The 20,849-nt window shown below is 30.5% G+C and overlaps 3 protein-coding genes across 26 annotated transcripts in view; 1 reads left to right on the plus strand and 2 right to left on the minus strand.

Moving 5' to 3' along the window:
- Window positions 1-169: 169 nt before the first annotated feature.
- LOC107992656 (peroxiredoxin 2) lies at window positions 170-3,126 on the minus strand. The gene is made up of 4 exons (XM_017048672.3): window positions 2,987-3,126; window positions 991-1,140; window positions 590-898; window positions 170-503 (listed from the first exon to the last, which is right to left on the minus strand). Exons 2-4 carry the CDS (start codon window positions 1,122-1,124, stop codon window positions 359-361), a joined length of 588 nt encoding a protein of 195 aa, XP_016904161.1. The 5' UTR covers window positions 1,125-1,140; window positions 2,987-3,126; the 3' UTR covers window positions 170-358.
- On the plus strand, window positions 3,115-5,335 carry LOC107992658 (putative peptidyl-tRNA hydrolase PTRHD1). Of its 3 annotated transcripts, none has more exons than XM_017048675.3 (3): window positions 3,115-3,226; window positions 4,718-4,904; window positions 5,068-5,335. In XM_017048675.3, the coding sequence occupies exons 2-3, from the start codon at window positions 4,719-4,721 to the stop codon at window positions 5,239-5,241; spliced, it is 360 nt and encodes a 119-aa protein (XP_016904164.1). In that variant the 5' UTR covers window positions 3,115-3,226; window position 4,718; the 3' UTR covers window positions 5,242-5,335. The 3 variants fall into 3 exon arrangements, with proteins under 3 accessions (XP_016904164.1, XP_016904165.1, XP_016904163.1); XM_017048676.3 differs by having other exon boundaries at window positions 3,151-3,268; XM_017048674.3 differs by having other exon boundaries at window positions 3,162-3,299.
- Window positions 5,336-6,604: 1,269 nt separating this feature from the next.
- LOC107992684 (collagen alpha chain CG42342) overlaps window positions 6,605-20,849 on the minus strand; it is a 194,021-nt gene continuing 179,776 nt past the window's right edge. For 15 of the 22 annotated variants that reach the window (XM_062083198.1, XM_062083201.1, XM_062083207.1 and 12 more), the window contains 14 exons: window positions 20,709-20,797; window positions 20,346-20,435; window positions 20,014-20,058; window positions 19,638-19,664; window positions 19,454-19,489; window positions 19,020-19,124; window positions 18,374-18,418; window positions 17,153-17,215; window positions 12,738-12,764; window positions 12,491-12,544; window positions 11,175-11,201; window positions 9,675-9,710; window positions 8,685-8,819; window positions 7,109-7,981 (listed from right to left, as the gene is read on the minus strand). In XM_062083198.1, coding sequence (XP_061939182.1) covers window positions 7,856-7,981; window positions 8,685-8,819; window positions 9,675-9,710; window positions 11,175-11,201; window positions 12,491-12,544; window positions 12,738-12,764; window positions 17,153-17,215; window positions 18,374-18,418; window positions 19,020-19,124; window positions 19,454-19,489; window positions 19,638-19,664; window positions 20,014-20,058; window positions 20,346-20,435; window positions 20,709-20,797 — 905 coding nt within the window. In that variant the 3' untranslated portion in view covers window positions 7,109-7,855. Of the gene's footprint in view, window positions 7,982-8,684; window positions 8,820-9,611; window positions 9,711-11,109; window positions 11,202-12,490; window positions 12,545-12,737; window positions 12,765-17,152; window positions 17,216-18,373; window positions 18,419-19,019; window positions 19,125-19,453; window positions 19,490-19,637; window positions 19,665-20,013; window positions 20,059-20,345; window positions 20,436-20,708; window positions 20,798-20,849 lie in introns of those variants that run through there. The other 7 variants (XM_062083206.1, XM_062083219.1, XM_062083220.1 and 4 more) reach the window with 5 other exon arrangements.

Genomic DNA, 20,849 nt, shown 5'->3' on the forward strand with positions numbered 1-20,849 from the left:
TCCAATCTCATACTTTCAAAATTAAATTGCTAACAAAAACCATTCAATAGTTAATAATGACAATCTTCATTTTAAATATGTACAATTGTATATTTACAATCATTAAACAAAAATAAAACTAGATAGTGAAATATATCATTTAAATGAGTGATTAATAAAATACACAATGTATGAAAGATATTTATTTATTATAAGAAATGAAAATAGTTGATGTTGAAAATATAATTAATATTACGATTTTAAATTATATACCATGTTTATTACAAAACAAATTTTTGATTTTAAAAAATGTAATATTTTACATAAATGACAGTTTTAATAAAGTATAGAAATTTCTTTCTTTTTTTCTTTCTTTCATTTATGTATCTTTAAAATATTCTTTAGAACCAACTACATCAGGTTTCATAGTTTTCTTTCCTGGTTTCCAGCCAGCTGGACATACTTCTCCATGTTTATCAGTATATTGGAATGCTTGAACTAAACGCAAAGTCTCATCAACAGACCTATAAATATATTAAGGTCAAATTTATTAAGATAAAATAACATTATATATTAGATATGTAAAAATACTAGTTTATATGAATTTTACCTGCCAACTGGTAAATCATTGATAGTAATTTGGCGTAAATTTTGTTTATCATCTATGATGAAGAGACCACGAAATGGAATTCCACTTTCTTCATCAAGCACGCCATAATCACGTGCGATCTTGGAACTTTTATCAGCAAGAAGAGGAATGTTCATTTCACCAAGACCACCTTGCTTACGTGGTGTATTTACCCATGCTAAATGACTAAAGTGGGAATCAGTAGATGCTGCAATCAGTTTACAACCAATTTGTTCAAATTCATCAGCACGATCAGAAAAGGCAATGATTTCAGTGGGGCAAACAAATGTACTGCAAAATAAATTATCATTTTTTGACATGATACATGATTAAAAAATTACATCATCAAATACACATATAAAATTATGAATTAAAATACGTACAAGTCTAATGGATAGAAAAATAGAACAAGATATTTTCCATGATAATCAGAAAGAGAAATATCTTTAAATTCTCCATTCACAACTGCAGTACCTCGAAAATCAGGTGCACGTTTTTGAAGTGCTGGGACCGGCATTATTAAGGTTTTGTCTCTATAATAGTAAACAAAATTTTCGTGAAAAGAATTTTTATTTTCCATTATAAAAGAAAGTTTTAAATAGACATCCATTTTAGATTATAGTTATAAGTTATTAATATTTTATTAAAATTATTACAGATATTAAAATATTATTTACAGATATTATATAATAATATCAATTATTACTTATTATTAATGTAAAAAACGTTATATATTGTGCCTGATTAATATATACAATATATAAGATTTTCTTCTCAATTGAGCATTACATACTAAAGTTACATACTTCTAAAAAAGATAGAGAAAAAGGTAGATAGTAAAAAAGATACAAGAAATTAGAGATAGAAAAAAATTTACAAAGGATAGAATTAAATTTATATTACTGTATTATATTTTATATAGTTTATATTTATTATATTTTTTAAAAAATAAAATATATAATTTTTCTTGAATAAATTAATTTTATGAAAAATTTTTCATATAATAATATCTTTATATAATAATATAATAGAATTAGATTATAAATTAAATAATTTACAAAATGTTTTAATTTTCTTAAAATAAAATGCAAGCATATCCTTTAATTAATCTCTATCTTTCATATTTATATATTCTTTTAAATAATTTCATTATTATATTCATCCTTTTAAATAATTATTTAGTTATTTATGATGTAACAAAAATTTATACATCTTTTTATATGAACAAAAAATATTAATATAAATTTTTAAGTTTTCTTTATAGCAAAATTAATCATTTTTTTTTAAATTATAAAATTATAATTTTCAATTTTCGTGAAAATTTTTTTAAATTGTTAACATTTTTCATTCAATTATTTCTTTTTCATATTTTATTTTAGTACCTAAAAAATAAAAATAACCTCATTCATTCTATCTTTAACCTTTTTACATATCTCTGAAAATTATTACATAAAATTGTTTTAGCTATATCATCATTATATATTATACTTTATTTGCTAAAAAAAATAATGTCAAAAAAAAAAATTGATTCTATCTACGAAATTATGGTATGAATAACTTATAAAATTTATATATTTAATAATGTATTAATGATTGGAAAAAATGAATAATTGCAAAAGATAATCATTCCTTTATTGGAAATAACAAAAACAAAATTTTAGGAATACTCATTTAAAATTAAAAAAAATATGAAAATTAGAAGACGCTTTTGCTATGTTACAGATCAATACAATTTAGTCGATATTGAATGTGTGTATATATATATATGTATGTATATACATAAAGATATACTAAAAAGTGTCTTATGTTATTTATTATGTGAAAAAAGAATTATATAAGAATTTATGGTCTTTTTTCTAAGAAGTCTTTGCAATTACGAAATTTTTTGATATATTATTAAAGATATATTTTACGTAATCACTAATATTTTAAAAAAATATATTATAATTTATATAATTTTATAAAATATAATTAAATTCTATTTCTAAAATTAATAAATTGATTTGCAATAATCATGTATTATTCGATCATTTCCACGTATATAAGCATATTAGGTATTTCTTTTGTGTGAGTGGTTATTGCACCATCGAGAACTTTCTGAAACTAGATCGAATAAACTTTAAAAAAAAAAATTAAAGACAAATAAAAGCAAAATTCAATACAACTTCGACCTATTTAATAATAATGAAATACAATTTTTGCATTTTTAGTATTTATATATAAAAGTTTATACTAATATAGTATTTCACAATTTTTAAATTTCCGTTTACAATCGTATTTAAATATGTATAAACGGATAAAAATTAAAAATATTATAAAATTAATTACATGTTAATAAATGTTAGTTCAAAATTAAATGTAACTATATAAAATTTATACCTTTTATTTTGTAACAAAATTATATTTTATGCAGAATCACTATTCGTCCAACAGCCTCGCTTGCAAAGACGTATGAGAATGGTAACCGGTTCGATGGAATTCACCTTCTATGTAATATTTGTAACTGAAAAACATCATATGCGCCATCTATAGTCAGTGCTGCCCTCTATGGAAAATTATATTTTTTCTATCAGTATAATTTATTCTTTTAGAGAAAAATCAGTTTTATTTTTTTGATAGGTATTATTAACGATTGTTTATACAAAAAAAGAAGAAGAATGCGTAAACATTACTTTTCTTGATTTTAATAAATGTGTATATCTTATTATTTATAAATGAAAATGATAAAATTATCAATTAATTGATCAATATATAATACATATTTGAATAAAGACAAATTGTATTTTAAAAAACAATATTTATTATAAATAATAAAATACAATAAAAAAAATCTCGAATATAAGTTATAACAATAACTTTCATGTGAAATAAAATGTGTTTAAATAATATTATAATTGAAAATTTAAATAAATAATATTAATAACAATAAAAATTTGAAAGTCATATAAAATTTTATATATAAAAAAAAATTTCATAAGTGTAATAAGAAAATTATATATCGATAGAATAATGTATAAATAGAAAATTATATATGAAGAATAATTATATATAGATAAAAATAATAGATAAAATGTTAAAAAAGTTATATGTAAAGATTAAAATAATAATCTGTATTAATTTTTTTAGTTACTATTATATTTTTATTTAATTATATAATCTTGTAATTCTTTAAATGAATTTTTCCTATGAATAAATTTCGTATTTTTTTTTAAATCTATTTAGATTATAAAGTATTTTATATGATTATAATTTTTGTTATTTTTTAAAAATTAAAAAAATAAAATTAATTAAATAAAATAAAATAATAATATAATCAGTATTTTTCTAATTGATAACATTTATTATTATAAACAGATAGTTTTTTTTCATAGGCATAGATCCTTTGTTAAATAAACAAGTAAATTAAATAAAATTTCATATTTTATTGTTCATATATTAAATATATGATAAATAATAAATGAATATATATAAATATATAAAAAATAATAAATGAGATGTATTTGAATGTGCGTATTTATTTTGATAAAATTAAAACATAATTTATTTAAAAAAAGTAGAGATGATTAAAATTTTTTTTTAAACTTTTATTCATAAAAAAATTGCAGCAGGTCATATATTTTATGGTATATTAATAATAATAAAAAATATTTTAAATGTACAAAGTTATTGTATTCTACATAAATGAAATATGTTTTGAACATTATAACATATTATACACAGTATTTTTGTATGAGTAATTTGTCTTTAATAACAACAATTTATATAAATAATACATCTGATTTAAACTACAACGCCAAAAGAATATTACAATGATATTTGTATTTCACTTTTGGATATTATAATACTAAACAGACATTTCAATAGATAAATACTTTAAAAGTACTTCCTATTGTTTTCTTATTTATACGAATTATATATATTTTTGGCACTTACTATGTAAGGATTGTAAATTGCATTAAATTTAATATATAGAAAATTAAAAAAATTTGACACAATTGACACAAATGTCCAAAATTTAATAATTCATCAAGATCAGCCTTACGATAATTTTTTGCATATTCTATAATTTTATAATGTTCTAAGAAAATTAAATATCTTTTGCATTATTAGGATGAGCGTGCTAGTTCAATATGTGGTAGTAAGAGGAGATCTTCTGAAGACAATGGATTGGCCCATTGGCGCAGTTATAGCTCAAGCATGCCATGCGTGCACTGCTGTTACTCATCTTTTTTATAATGATAATTACACACAAGCCTACCTTGCCAATTTAGATGTTATGCACAAAGTTGTCTTGGAAGTAAGTATATCCAGGAACTATATGTATTATAGATATTAGACGTCAATTTGAACATATTATTGTGCATAACTCTTGTGTATACAATTTTTAAAATAGCGAAGGAGTATGGTGACATTTATAATATATTCATATATGGATATATTTATATTTATATTAATGTTAGATTCCAGATGAGACCAGTTTAAATAATTTATCTTTAACATTGACAAATGAGAACATCCATCATAAACTCTGGATTGAACAGCCTGAAAATATTCCAACATGTTTAGCAACAAAACCTTACCCAAAGGATAAAGTACAATCGTATTTTAAGAAATATAAGTTACTTAAACTGTAAAAAGATATAATTTTGATTATATAACTATGCTATTTTCTTCTACATTGTACATTATAATCAATCATAATAAAAACTAAATATTATAAAATAATAATTAATATAGTACTATATATTTTAAGAAATAATCAATATAAAGTTTTAATATCTGAAAGATTTTTACTACAAAAACTTAAAAAAAAAAAAAAAAAAGAATTTCAAATTCAATTTAGAAAAAGATAGCATCGACACATATTCAATTACCAAGTAATAAATTAATCTTATAAATTTATAAATTTTCCCTTTATTTTTATATATATATATATATGTATAAGTAGGAATCAATTCCATCTCGGGATTTGCTATACGCCAATATGAAAACGATAGATATATACTTATTCTTTATTTAACAATACCTGATAGTATTGACAATGTGTACACGTTACTCCTTTGCTTTACAGTTGGTATTATTACTAATCTAGATAAAAATTATGTCGAGATATGCATTATTAACTGATATTTGTATAAAAATTTTCCCTCACGATTGTGCAAAAATATGCACTATTTTATTAGAGCGTACCAAAGGCGATAAAATGACACAGGTACGCACATATTTATTGTGCGAATAAATGACACACATCGGGGGAATAAGTATTAATCGTTCCTCGTTATAATAATCATACATCATTATTTTTTCGATAAAAATAAAATTTCCTAGATGATTGAACACGATTGAAATTTTTGAATACAAATTTTTTGATACATCGGAAAAATTAGATTTTTTTTATAGATTTTAAACATAATTCAATAAAAAAAAATCTTAAAAACATAACAACGTATAATAAAAGTAATAATTATAATAGAAATTATAATGATATAAATACATAATATTATAATTATGCTTAAATGCTTTTGGTTGCACTTTAGCAAACAAATAAATAGATAGAAGAATAACTAATTGACTCGGAAATTTGCTTGAGAATATAATACGTTCAAGGTAACATTATTTTGAAAGATATAATTTTTTTTTTTTTTTTTTTTTAATATTTTAAAAGGTACAATTTTCCTTTTCGAATTAATTTCGAGTTAAAAAAGGTAGAATAAGACAATTTGACAAGATCTCAAACTTTTTACATTTTCTGCTTTCTCGAAACATTCTCGTTCATATAACGAACGAAGAGACAAATTTATTTTTCACGTAGAATTCACGTAGTATTTATATGTATATATATATATGTAATAAAAAAAAAAAAAAAAAAAAAAGAACACACGTTGATAATAATATTAATAGATCAATAAATTGTCTATTGTTTTAGAACTTTGCTATAACGCTATGTTACGTTGTGCGAACGATATTTGATATAATTCGGTATTTTCTCTCTCTCTCTCTCTCTCTCTCTCTCTCTCTCTCTCTCTCTCTCTCTCTCTCTCTCTCTCTCTCTCACTTAGAATTAAAGTAATTTATAAATTACCGGTATTTACGTTTACAATTATAAACAAATTGTCGATAAAATTATGATGTCGTTCTAACCGCATTTCCGGTAATAAGCTCTAAATATTTTATGTACACGCACTATTTGCGGACGCTAAACACTGTAAGTACACTTATTTACAACACCCGATGGCAAGAAGATTATTTCTGGCACACGTCTGCGATTGTATGCCAAAGAAAGAAAAAAAAATATATATATATGTAAAAAAATATATATATTTCTTTTTCTCAAATAACTCGATTCTAGTTCGCGTTAAACTGGATAAATTTTTTTTGCTTTTTCGTTTTTCTCTCTTTTTTTTTCTCTTTTCCTTTTTACGATGGAGTATACACACAGAGGTCCTCGAAAATATGTACTATCTTCTTTTAATGCGTAATTTGTATCACTGCCCTTCCTCCTTTTGCGCTTCCTCTTCTAGCCAATCGTGAAGAATATTCCTTCTTCTCTGAAAACACGAGATCGAAAAAAAAAAAAAAAACTCCAATGTAAATATTTGCAAAGATGTTTCTTTAAAGCTTAAGAAGCAAAACGTAATGAAGATTCGTGTACATTCAAAGATGAAGTAAAAAAAAAAAAAGCATACGTTGTGTGCCTTTGAATTTTTTGAAACGATTTCATCTTCCCCGTTTGTTGTTTGATCGAATTGGCATACGAGAAACGTGTGCAAGCGGACATATATTTTGCAAATATAGTAGGCAGCCAAGGAAATATTGCCTTGTTAATTCGCTTGTTTTAGCTTCGTTAATTCCTTTTCTTCTAATCTTTTTAAACAGGAAAGCAAAGCGAGCTTAAATTTTAGTCCATATGTTTCACACTGTTGCAGCAGCATACAACGATAGGTACAACAATCGGGATGATAAAGCAACGAAACCCGATAATAGGGATAAGTTTGCGAGATTAATTTTTCGTACTTCTCGTTCTCTGTTATTTAGGAGCACGGTGTTCGTATATAGTGTACATGCACACAACAGTTAGTATAACTACGGGACTTGCAATTACCAGGACCACGTTAGTTTGGGGGAGCAAGGTGAGACGAGTGATGAGGGCGATGGCTGTGGTGGTTTTGGTGGTTGTAGTGGTGATGGTAGTGGTGGTAGTAGTGGTGGTAGTTGTTGGTAGTGATTAGGGCAGCGCACAACGAGCAATTATTGCTCGGCTAGATTTCCATTCGGATCCGTATACTCCTCGTACTCCTCTTCCGGCTCCTCGTAATCCGTTTCTGCAGGTTCAGGACCTTCGACAGCTGGTATCGAGGTGCTAGTGATGTCCTGCTAAGCATACACGAGAATCCAAGCGTTTCTACCTACTTAGTTCTTTTTTTTTTTTTTTTTTTTGTTTACACCACTCCCCTTTCCACCAATCATGTTCACCAAGCTTATTAATATATAGACATTTCGATTTTTATCTCTCGTTTACGCTACGTTTGTTAGTCTTTCTTCGAGAAAAGCAAAGGTTGACGATTAAATTAACCCTGCAAAGACTTTAATTTGAATATTTCCAAAATTTAATTCACTTGTGTCAGTTGTATTGAGAGAATATTTCAAACCGACTTCGAAACAAAATCGTGCTTCGACTCAGGGTTAAAATAATCGAAAAATAATCATGCCACGTACTCCAAGATAAAAATTATACTTTCATACTTATTCAATCTATATATATATACACACACACATGTATCTGGAGAAATTCTCGATTTTCCAATTACTTCCAAAAAAAAAAGTGAGAAAAGCTCTACTTACTATCTTACCTACGGTTAAATGTTAAACGTTCACACGTCGTACGATTTATCACAGATTAAATGAAACCTTCGAATCGTGGGGAAAGAAATTTGAAATCGAGTAAACGGGAGGAGGGAAGAGAAACGATAAAGGAAAGGAAAGAAGAACAACGAGAAGGAAGTCGTCCGTCACCGACGACGCTGGTTAAGCGGTACAATAATTAATTGAAACGAATAGGGAAAACCTGGTGAGATACCTGGGGTGGCCTCCAACCGCATCCTGCCAGCGGAAGTCCGTCGGCCCCTAATGGACAGGGAGCATCGAGGCCCGGCACACCCTGATCCCCTTTGTTGCCTTTGTCGCCTTTCCTACCCCGTTTCCCCGGCGGTCCCTGTATTCATACACGAGAAACGTTTCAGCATCGAAATGGCGTGTTAATGTACAGGCGAAATTATTTTCGCGGACGTGCAAAAAAGGCCAGGCACAAGATAAAAAAATCTCTTTATGCATAATAATAAATCGATTAAAATTGTGCAAATGAGCATCAACGGTCCAAGATAAAGGCGTCGTGTATATATGTTGTCTTTTTATCGATCTTTATCGTCGAGCGTTAGAACAAAAGAAACGTGGGTATTGTCTAAATGTTATTGTACGCTATGCACATTTCTAAGAAAGTTAAAATTAGTTCAATTTTAATTTGTATATACGCTGGTGGCAGCATACGCATAAGAATCAATTTATATCTATTTTCTTTTTATCTACGACGATCTCTTTTCCTTTTTTCCTCGTCTTTCAACGTGTTACATGCGTTGTGCAATAAACACAATATGTTATATCCAAGTGTTAAACCGTCCCATTATTATCGATCGTGCTACAAAAATTTCAGATTAGAAATCATCGGAACACACTTTGCCAATTAAAATTAAATTGTCTGCGATAATTGTAATTAATAATTATAATTAATTAATTATTAGCGGTAACGTGATTAACAGTTTGTGTTAATGATAGAATAATGGTAGATTGATGATTATTAGTAATGAGTTTCCGAATATTGTGTAATAAATTTTTTTTTTCTAGGAACGAATAGGAATGATTTCTCGTCAATCAGAGAGTTTTTCCTTTTTAATGATCGAACGCAAAGAATTCGTTATGAGCTTGCTGCTCGCTCGTCACAAACTACGAATTTTTTTTTTTTTCCTTGCCCAATTATTTATTAACTGATTAGTCGAATTTCATCAATACTCACAGATTCGCCTTTAGCACCTTTCTCTCCCTTCGGTCCCTGGAATTGGTACGTCAAAGAATTTATTCGTTAAGTGACGGTCGTGCCTCTCTTTTCGTTTCTTTTCTACATGCACGATACGATATTGTATAGAGAAGAACTTTTTCTATATTATACAATTTCTCTATGCGAAACTTGCTCTCAAATGGCATACAACATGTGACTACGATCACAAATGCGTGAAACTAATAATTAAAAGAAGCAAGCAAATGAAAGCTACAATTGATTAAACCCGTTTTAATTTAATTTTTATGGATGATCGGTTTGTTTTTCTTTTTCTTCTTTTCTTTTTTCTTTTTTTTTTCTTTATCAGTTTTGTACATTCTTAGAGAATTTGAATATCAAAGTGGAGAGGATTGTGCGCTTCTCCCTCTCTTTGAGATTTAATCGAATTTTGAAAATAATTTTCTTTGAAAATAAGAGGTTAATTTTCATTAAGCGAAAGAATTCCGTGAGAACAATTTTAGAAAGTTTTGGTTAACAAATATTCAAGAAATTATTCAAGAAGAACGGTAATGCATATGTACAAAACACGCATAGCTTTGTAGTCTTTAAAATTGTCACTTTAACGTAAATAATATGTACAGTGATCTGTTTTGTTAATATTCTGACATGGTGCGTTATTGAATTGATTGTTTTTTATACTACGGTTCGTAAAGAAGGAATAAATTTATTCGATTTATTTTTTTTTTTTTGCTAGATATGCAATAAATTAAATAATGGCGAAATTTAATAAAAATTTAATAAACATTGGATTACGTTGTAAATTGTAATTACAAAATTTACATAAAAATGTTTTTCGCGATATTATTTAACTTTCGTCGTATTCAATTTATTGTTTACTGGAGAAAGAATTATCAGAAAGTAGTTTGTTAAAAAACAATCAATGAAAAAAAAAAACGATGTCTGAATATTAACGATGAACCACTGTTGTACACAAAAACTTGACTCTTTAACAAATAATATCTCTGACTATTAATTCCATCTTTTATATCCACTTCTTTTTGGCATTGAAAATTTTGTAAAAATTTCTTCATTTTTTTCATTCGATGGCGAATAAAGCACCAAGATTATTCGAATTGCCTTAATAAAATTTAAATGCTCGATCGAACAGATTACTATTGTTCGCTACTTCGTAACAAGATTAAAAAAAAATGGCAAATACTACGAAACCAAAGAAGGAACAAAATTTTCGAAATAAATTTTGAAGTAGCAGTATAAATAATCGATAAAATTTGCAAGAGTAAAGGGATGATCGTGCAACAACATCTTTGGTGTTAAAGAGGGAGAAAGGCGCAAAACTTTTAATTTCAGCCCCCTCCTTTTTCGTGCAAAAGAAGTAAAGAGACGAATTTTGGGGCAGTCCCCGGGGTAGATCAGGCAGATGTATCGTCGTTACCCCGGGCTGGTTAGACTGTGTCGCAGTCACACCGAGGGGCGAGCGATAATCGAATGCCACTGTACCTCCGCGCCAGGAATTCCATCGGTACCCTGGGGATAAACAGAATGTGTCGTTGGGTGTCTCGACGACATCGTAATCGAGTTTCAGCTCGGATGAAATATCGCTGTTCACGGTTAAATAGTTAGATATCGAGCCGTTTCGATAATAAGAGGATTAGACAACTTCGTGCTATGATAGAGTTTGCAATTGTTGGGAAAGTGTCATAAAATGGAGTGGATGGAAGTAGAAAGAAATAATAATCTTTTCTGAGTTACGATTTTTTAATTTCAATTAAAATCAGAAAGACTTTAAGTTGTTATAATTTCGAACGATCATCGAAAGCGAATCTTATTCTTTAAAGTACTTTTTCATTTATTCTGATACGATTTCCGGTTCCTATGATATTATCGTGTAAAAGTAATTTTTAGTCCATACCTTAAACCCGATTAAATCTTATTAAAATTAATAAAATTTTGAACCGTTATAATTCCGAAGATACTAACTTCCGGTTAACGAATGAACGATCATTAGAGGCGCAGAACATTCCTCTTTAAAATACTTTTTTATTTATCTCAATACGAGTTCTGGTTGCCGAGATATCGTCGTGCAAAGAAAAAGATAATTTTTTTATCGTTTATCTCCATCGTTCTCGCTTATTCGGATCTTTCGCTCGCACGTCTTTGCCGAGTTATCGCGATATACCTTAGAAATTCTATTAAAATTAGCAAAATTTTAAACCGCTATAACTTCGAAGTTAGTAATCTTTGGCCAACGAATGAACGATCATTAGAAGCGCAAAATCTTCCTCTTTAAAACGCTTTTTCATTTGTCCCGATACAATTTCCGGTTGTCGAAATATCGTCGTGTAAAGAAAAGAGTAATTTTTCGTCTTTATTATTTTTATCTTTGTCAATTAGTCTCAGATCTCTCGCACTCGTCTTAATGACCTATTTTAAACTTTAGACGAATAACTGCCGCGATTCTTAGAAAAATACGTTCCTGGAAGGACGTAGTATGCAGGAAAAAAAATGTATGTCAGTGTGTCACAGCCATATCGCCATATCGAGACGGAACAAAAAGGAACGTCAAAGTTTCTTTTATTTTCTGAATCTATTTTAATGAATACTAAATTTCAATACTATCTATATTCACGATCCAATTACATTCATTGTCAAGTTCTGGAAAGACTAATAAAGATATTTTTTTTTCCACCCCATTTTACGTTAATTGAAAGGTTATTTGAATGAAAAATGATTTTTTTAGCAACAAATATCAATTATAAAAATTTCTATACGATAATTTAAATAATTTTTCAATTTATTGGGGAGAGGATACTTACAGGTAGGCCAGGATCCCCTCTTTCTCCCTTTGTCCCTGGTTCTCCTTGTGCACCCTGCAAGTATGAAGAAATATAACGAATAATGTGATCTGCGCGCACACGCTCGAACAATACCCGTTATGTTTTCAACCAGGACTTAATCTATGTGCCTGAATGTGATGAAATCGTAGTGTGAGCGTAGTAATCGAGGATCCAAAAATCATAAATATAATGTATGGTTAAACGGGTCTCCCCGAGGATTGCTCACCTTCATGCCGTCTAATCCTGGTGGCCCCTGAAAGGCAGAGGAAACCTTGTCAGATTCATCGAAGTCACCTTGATAATTAATATCGAATATGCCGATTCAAGTGTAATTTATTATCAAGATATTTTTATTAAGACGACGCCCTTTGACGCCCTTCATTCACAGCGATATTGTACCTTGCCAAGCTCTTCAGAAACAGTTTTAATTTTATCCATAAATTTGTTTGTGCAATATGATATATTCGCGCACGCGTCGATGAACAAAAGTTTAATAAAAAAAATGTTATTAAATGTAATATCAATTCACTGGTTTTCTCAATGTAAAATAATCTCTTTGATGTGAAATAAAATAAAAAACGTACAATTAACGTATATACAACGTGTTACGATATAAATATAAAATGAATTAATCGAATATCATTTATCGTACACAGTCTTACGTCTGATTTATTTAACGACAGATAAAATGTTAATCTTTTCCTAGAGCCAGGCAAAGGTACGAGAGATGGGCAAAGGAAAAGATGAAGAAGGGGCTCAATCGAATTCGAGAAAAAATAGAAAACGTTGGTACGCCTGAATTATGATTGAAAAAAAAAAAAAAAACACCTTCGCAATAATAATCTATTTACGAGATGGCATAACGATCCAACAATTTACGTTACCGTGGTGGTCGCAGCAAATTAACACGTGTTAATTTCTCTCTCTCTTTCTCTCTCTCTCTCTTTCATGACCATGATCTTGTAATATAATATTAAAAAAAAAAAAAAAAAAAGAAAAAGAAAAAAAGATGTAGATATTCGCAGAAAGAAGAAAGAAGGACGAAGAAGAGAAACGAAGTGTAATAAAATGATCGTCGGATCGCAGCCAGAGCAAAATGCAAAGCGGTAATTTCACTACAAGGTGTGTGTGTGTGTTTGTGGATAAGCGTTAAAAAATTTCGAAAGGGCATCATATAGAAGCAAAGGACACAGGCACATGCACATTCTGTTTATTAATTGGGACAATGTAAAACAAAATTGTTAGATTCAATTAATTCTTATATACGTAAATACGTCGCCGTATTCTTCGTCTCTATAATTTCTTTTCTTTTCTTTTCTTTTCTTTTTTCTTTTTTCTTTTCGTTAATTACCAAGGCGCGCCGCTTTACAATACACACATACGCACGCACGTTAAAATGTTACGTGTTTATTCCTTCCCCGCATACTTTTTTATACTCGTCGTCGTCACATGCACGTATACGTACGCACGTATAACCGTGTACGTGTACATACACACGTACACGTGCATATAGATATCGTATACACGCATACACACGCATACATACACGTCTCGATCGATTATCATTACTTCTCTCTCTCTCTCTCTTTCTCTCTTGCTTCTCTTTTTTTCGTTTTTCTTCGAAACTCTTGTGTGCATATGCACGTGTATGGATTGTTCACCGTAATGGGCGCTCATTCACACTGTTTTATCGTTATTACTTCGCATTATCGCATTAGCGTTACCATTTAATGTGCTTTCACGATACGAGAGCTTCGTACTTTTACTCCTTTTTCCATTACTTTTCGTTAAAAACTACTCTCATTAATCTTTATCTTGCACTATTTTAGGTTATTCGTTTAGGATATGCACGGCGAAACGGTAGGCTGTTTAGTAGACGCTTTCTAACCGAGGCCAGCGAAAATATCGTTCAACGTATTTGCAAACCCCGTTTCTGTCGATATTATTCTAAGTTGTACAACTTATTCCCTTTCGTTTATTTAATTCAAGGTGTCGACGTGTTATAGGTGACTAGGATCACAAAATAAAGGATACCCAGGATTTGACACATGATCGTTAAGTACATCGTAAGTTATTACACACGATATAGGTATACGTATCTTTCCCACATATCTGTGCTATCTCGTGCTTCTTTTAGGCCATTATTAGTTATCTATCCTTCCATTTCTCAATTGTTTTCGTGTAACAAATTAGGCGAATAAACTTATATCTTCTCGAATTCTATTGTTCGAATTTCTTATTTGTCTAAATTATTGATTAATTATTATCGATCTATAAATTTATATTGTTAATTAATTATTTTACGTTTGGTTATTTGTACGTGAGCATACCATGCGTTATACGTGAAAAAATAAATGGATTGTACAAGTGTAGGTGTTAAAAAATAGCGAACGTGAAAATATAGTTTTTTTAGAAAAAACTAAGATAAAATTATGAGAAACGACATTTTCTTTCCGGATGATCGAAACGTGTTAAAAAATATACGTCTCGTGATCGTAAAATGAATCGACGGTGATTTCTTATTTAAAAATATTACTTTTAAAATAACGATTTAAAATTAACAATTTAAAATAAAAGTAAAATTTGTACGAATAAATTTATACGTGTGTATAACAAAATATATTATAAAATAATTTCAGACAAATCTTATAGATTTTTCTCTTCTCTTCAATTCTAAAATATATAAACTACTTCTATACAAAAATTTATCATATTTTCAAATTTCAATGCGATCAGGTTCATATTTCTGGCGGTACGAAAGGTACGATAAATTTATATTTGCCAATAAAATGTTTTTTTATGTATATATATATATATGAAAAAATCTAAATTTTCCTATTATACACATTTTCTTCATCAATACGTTTCACATCTCGAACGAATACTCGATCGAAAAAAAACACATCTTGGTCACATCGAAATAAACAGAAGTACAATGTAAAAAAAAAAAAAAGAAAAAAAAATAAGTACGATTAATTTATAAAATATAATAGAAAGAACGTGGAATAAAAAAAGCTTAATGCAAATAAATAAGTCCACGATAAAAAGTTGCGAATTATTAAGAAAATAAAGAAAAAAAAGGAAATACAAACTAAAGGTATAAAGAAATAACATAGAAATAAGTATCTAAAAATAAATTGAGCTACCAAAATTATTATCATCGAAACGTCCAGTACTGTTTTTCGATAGCTTACAACATTGTGTCGCAAAATATTTTATACAATATCTATCAATCTTAATCTATATAGTTGTTTAATTTAAAAATGTTTTAAGGCAAAATTTGCTTGGCTTTCGTACCGCGTTACCACGTTATAACGCTAAAGCTTTCCGATTTAACATCAGTATCGTATAAGGTATTTATCCCTCGGTGTATGCGCGCGCATACACCGTACACAGACACATGCACACGCAAACATACACACGCGCACGCACACGAAACGTTGAGTTAAATTTATATACGAGTATATACGTTAAAAAGGACGGATGGTAGTGCGATCATCCGCTCGATAATTACCGTTGGATAAATTAAATGTACAGCACCGACCGAGTGTATATTTGCGAAAGGAGAGGGGGAATTTAAAAAAAAAAAAAAAAAGAAAGATAAACAAAAAAATTTAGAGAGAGAAAAAAAAAAAGGAACGGAGACAAGCATCGAATAATTTGCTCGAGTTTACACACCGGATATCTATTGGAAGACGCTTCGTTTCTCCCGAAACTTCACTCTCTTTTCACACATCGACACGAAAGATCCATCGATTTATCGATATTATCCTCTATCAAGAGTAAATTATCTTTTTTTTTTCTTTTCTTTTCTTTTTTTTTAATATCTTATTAAAAGTGCTTTTGCTACACTTTGCTACACCCGCTGTTATAAATACAAGAGTCACACAGTCATCACTTATCCATCGACCACGCGTTTAAGACACGTTTCGCTACGATCTTTCTTCTTCCTCGAGTAACACGTATTAAAATCGTAGTAAAATCCTTTCCCCTTTACTCTTTTCGTTTCGGTTGGGATTCGAGAACATGGTACATATATATATATTATACAATATACATATATATCACAACTATGCCTGCAAATTCCCCCTCCCTCCCCTATTTTTTCTCTCTCTTTTTTCTTTAAGGACGGTCCTTTAAGCTCCCCTCTATCATTACTCATCGTCGAAGGATATCGTTAGTCAGATTCCAACCGATATGAAAATCCACCGAGCCAGGACATTCCTGTTGCGCGTACTCGACACTCGGCCCGAAATGCGATCAACTAACGCTCATCCTCGCGATTATACGCTTATATCCAATAAATGCTAACGATGATATGACTTGCAACGTCGAGAAGTTGTTCCGACGAGTTTGTCCCTTTCTTTCTCCCATTTCTCTTTTTTTCTCATCTTGCAGGATGACGGTAATAATAATAATAATAATAATAATCGAATTTTTACATCTTAACGGCACGGGGGGGGGGGCAAACATACTCGAGAGGCAATCGATCAGGGAAGTATCTGGAGAAGTATACACGAATATTCTTGCCGAATGAGCGACAATCGAGATTATACACTGGTCGTTAGTGAATGCCTAGTAATGATTCAGCAGCGAGGCCAAATAACGATGACGTTAGGAGCGAGAGGTCCGCGTTCTTACCATGGCACCAGGTTTCCCGGCATCCCCGGGTTTTCCGGACTCTCCTCTCAGTCCCATGGGGCCCTGCAAAGAAATAGATCGATGCGTCGATCAGTGATTCGATTGGGGGGGGAGAAGGGACGGGTCACTCGAAACTCGAAGCTTCGAAACTCGACCGAATTCTCGAGAAATTTATATTTAAGTTTATATTCGGTTGATAATAATATAGTTTAAATTTGATTCTGAATATATTCTGGTATATTTGATGATTATCCTCTTCTATTTTTTATATTTAAATGTGCAAGGTTTTATTATATAGATTCATCTCATCAAAGAGTAGTTTTTAGTAAGGATTGTAAGTATCATTTTTGATTAGTATTTATAAGAGATTCGACTCGTTCTGGTATCGAAACATAAAATTTTTAAATTAAATAACTTAAAATAAATAAATTAAGAAGAAGGGTTATTATAACGTAGAAGGAAGAAAAGAAGACGAAACGTAGAGGCTGGCTATGAATCTGAATGTATTTGAAAAATTCTGAAAAAGAGAAAAAAATCGAGAATTTCGAGTTTCGACAATTTCGAAAGTTTTGAGAAAAATCTAAAAATCAGGTTTCGACCCATCTCTAATTAAACGTATCGTGTTTGAACGAACTTTTATATTGGTTCATTATTTTAGCACGCCATTTTTTTTTCTATTCATGGCATCGATATGCATACATATTACTCATCGTGCAATTATTTCGTTTGTTTTATCATGTACACGCACGTTTCTTGTTTCTGTGTTTCTCCGTATTTTTACTCCAGCAATATTTGTTATCATTGCATTTTTGTTGGAAATTGAATTTGTAGAATAATTTTTTTTATTAAGATAATTCCGAAAGATAATTACTTTTCTAATCGCAAATTAATTACTTATATATGAAATTTAAAATAAAAATTTTATTCGTTGCTTCGAGCAAGTAATTGAAAATTAATATTTAAAAAAAATAGAAATAATACCATCCCCTCATCTGCTTTATTTCGATCGAAAGAAAAAAACATTCAAACAGCATTGTCAAAAGAACAAAAAAACAAAAAAATTTACTGCAAAGAAAAAAAATCATCATTAATTTTCAAACATTTTATTTTTCGAAACTAACACTTTTCTTCGATACCTTTTCTAATACCTATTCCTGGTATTTTATCGCGTTTTACAACCTACCTAACCTACAAACCTAATCTTGAGAGGAAAATACGTACGGGTAGTCCCATTGGACCAGGATCTCCTTTGGCACCCTTCTCTCCCTGTAATGTAAAAAAACGACCAAATGAGAATATTCCTATTCCACGTTGTAAACACGTTTCCTCTCGTTGATGTCATACGATATGATGTAATGTTTATATCTCGACTACAATACATGTGTGAAAATACACATAGAGAAGAAACGGATAACGTCAATTTGACAAACTTTTTTTCCCGTAATACTTTTGTTGCTTCCAGTGTATTCTTTTAAATTAAAACATTCCATTTTCTTTATTCTACGAGATGAAAAATTTCTCACTTTCAGAGCGAGAAACATTCCTAGGATAAACTATTTAATCAAATAGAACGATTTGTTTAATTTTTATTATTTTAGAATTAGATCGATCTCAAAACGAATAATATTTAACATGGCGGAATAGCGAATTGAGATTTAAATAAAAGTTCAATTTGGAACTGGAAATTCTCGCATCTTTCGGCAGAAATATATTTTGAAACGGCAGATGGAACGTTTTAACTTTTAAGAAGGACGACTAAAATTACACAAAATTGCATCATCGTGGATGGCGTGTAATGGCGTAATGCGTTGGTGCGTGTTCTACAAATTGAAATTCTAGAATGATTTTTTCGTTTAATATTACTGACAGGATCGCCTTTGGCACCATCGTGTCCTCGGTCGCCTTTTATGCCAGGTGGACCTTGGAGCCCAGGAGTGCCAGCTGGGCCTGGTGGTCCCGGTGGTCCCATTATCTGCAACCAGAGTTCATCTCGTAATTTCAAGAAGAGCTCAAATTTTATTTATAAACAATTCTTGAACAGTGGTTCCCAATCTAATATTTTCTTCACTCTCTTCACTCGTATTGCATACCGTCGTTAAATTATTACATTGAAAAGGAATTATTATTCGAACGTTACAAAAGAGAATCATAATTCAAGAGAGAAAAAAATTTTCTTTTCCTCAATGTTGCTAATTTTTTAAAAACACCTTTATAAATTCGAAGAAGAAGAAGAAGAAGAAAATTGGGAGACACTGGCGTTACACGTTTGTTAATCAAACAAGAGCCGAATGGAATACTCACCACTTCACCAGCGTTTACTTCAAACGTGCCGTCACCCTGTAATAAAACGAGCTCACGTTACGCAAACGTTGTAAATTTATTCTCTTGGCTATAATATTTCCTCGCCGATAATTTCTCGACGATTCGTCGCGGAACAATTATTATCATCGTCATTTGAAATACGAACGACATGGATGGAACGTACCTGCCTTCTCCTAAGTTTCTTGTATTTCTGTCGAAACGAACGGGCCGCCCGAATGTGCGATTCGTTGAATCATGAAAAGAAAAGATAGATTTCGATCGTTAAAACGCGCTGTTTTATTACCGAGCCTTCGATTCTTTCGTGGCAATCGACGATATACTCGTCATCACACGTCGGAATCAAAGGCCCCGGAATAACTCGCAGCAGAGAATCGATGGATATTCAACGACTCTCTCGGGTTCGACGAACGGTATTATACGGGAGGGTCAATTATATCTCTCATCTTTGCCCGTTCAATCGGGATTTAAAATGAAAAGATTCCTTTTTTTTCGATCGTCCATCTGCTGCGCGTTTAAGTATTATCGAGAGATCGACTCACCGATTCACCTTTCTCCCCCTTTTCACCTTTCAGCCCTGGATAACCCTGTTTAGACGACAGAACAACGTGACGGGGTTAAACCTTTCCGTTCGAGATACGCGTCGTTTCGTCGGTTTTATCAGGGCAAGAAAATTCTGTCGTTTTTGAAGAAACAAGCTCGTGAAGTTTTTTCTCCTATCAATCAAAACCGAGATCGATTTCTGTCGCAAAAAATATTTTTTCCTTGGAAATTTTATGCGACGCATATGTTTCCACGATAAAGGAACGCAGAATTTTCTTGGTTACCTGATATAATTGAACAAATATCGCAACGAGTCGAGTGGTTTACATACCGGTGGACCAGGCAAACCTGGTGGCCCCATAAGTCCTGGAGGTCCGATATCTCCGTAGTCACCTTTTTCCCCTTTGGGTCCAGAAATTCCCTGCGCAAATATTTAACGTGGCAATAAATCCACATTTTATCATCGTATAAAAATTTCGCTCGTAACATTATTATTTATACCTTAAAATCTCGAAGGGTAAAATATAAACGTTTTCCAAAAAGAAGCGTGGAAGGAGCATGTCGGGAAATTTTATGAAAATTATTCCGTCAGAACGGGATTTTGCGCGAATCAGATTGATTTAATTAACAGAATGGAAAATTGGAACGATCTTAAATCGATCTTAAATTACATTTTCACGTGTAATTTACTTACTGGCAACCCCGGAGGACCCTGGATACCAGTCTCCCCGTCCGTTCCGTTGAGCCCAGGTAGCCCAGGTTGTCCTTGCTCTCCCTTTGGTCCTGAAATTACGATTCTTTACTAGTACGACCAAATAACGATCCTCGTTCATCT

This window comes from Apis cerana, linkage group LG12 (assembly GCF_029169275.1).
Source record: "Apis cerana isolate GH-2021 linkage group LG12, AcerK_1.0, whole genome shotgun sequence".
In the NCBI taxonomy this organism is placed as follows: domain Eukaryota; kingdom Metazoa; phylum Arthropoda; class Insecta; order Hymenoptera; family Apidae; genus Apis; species Apis cerana.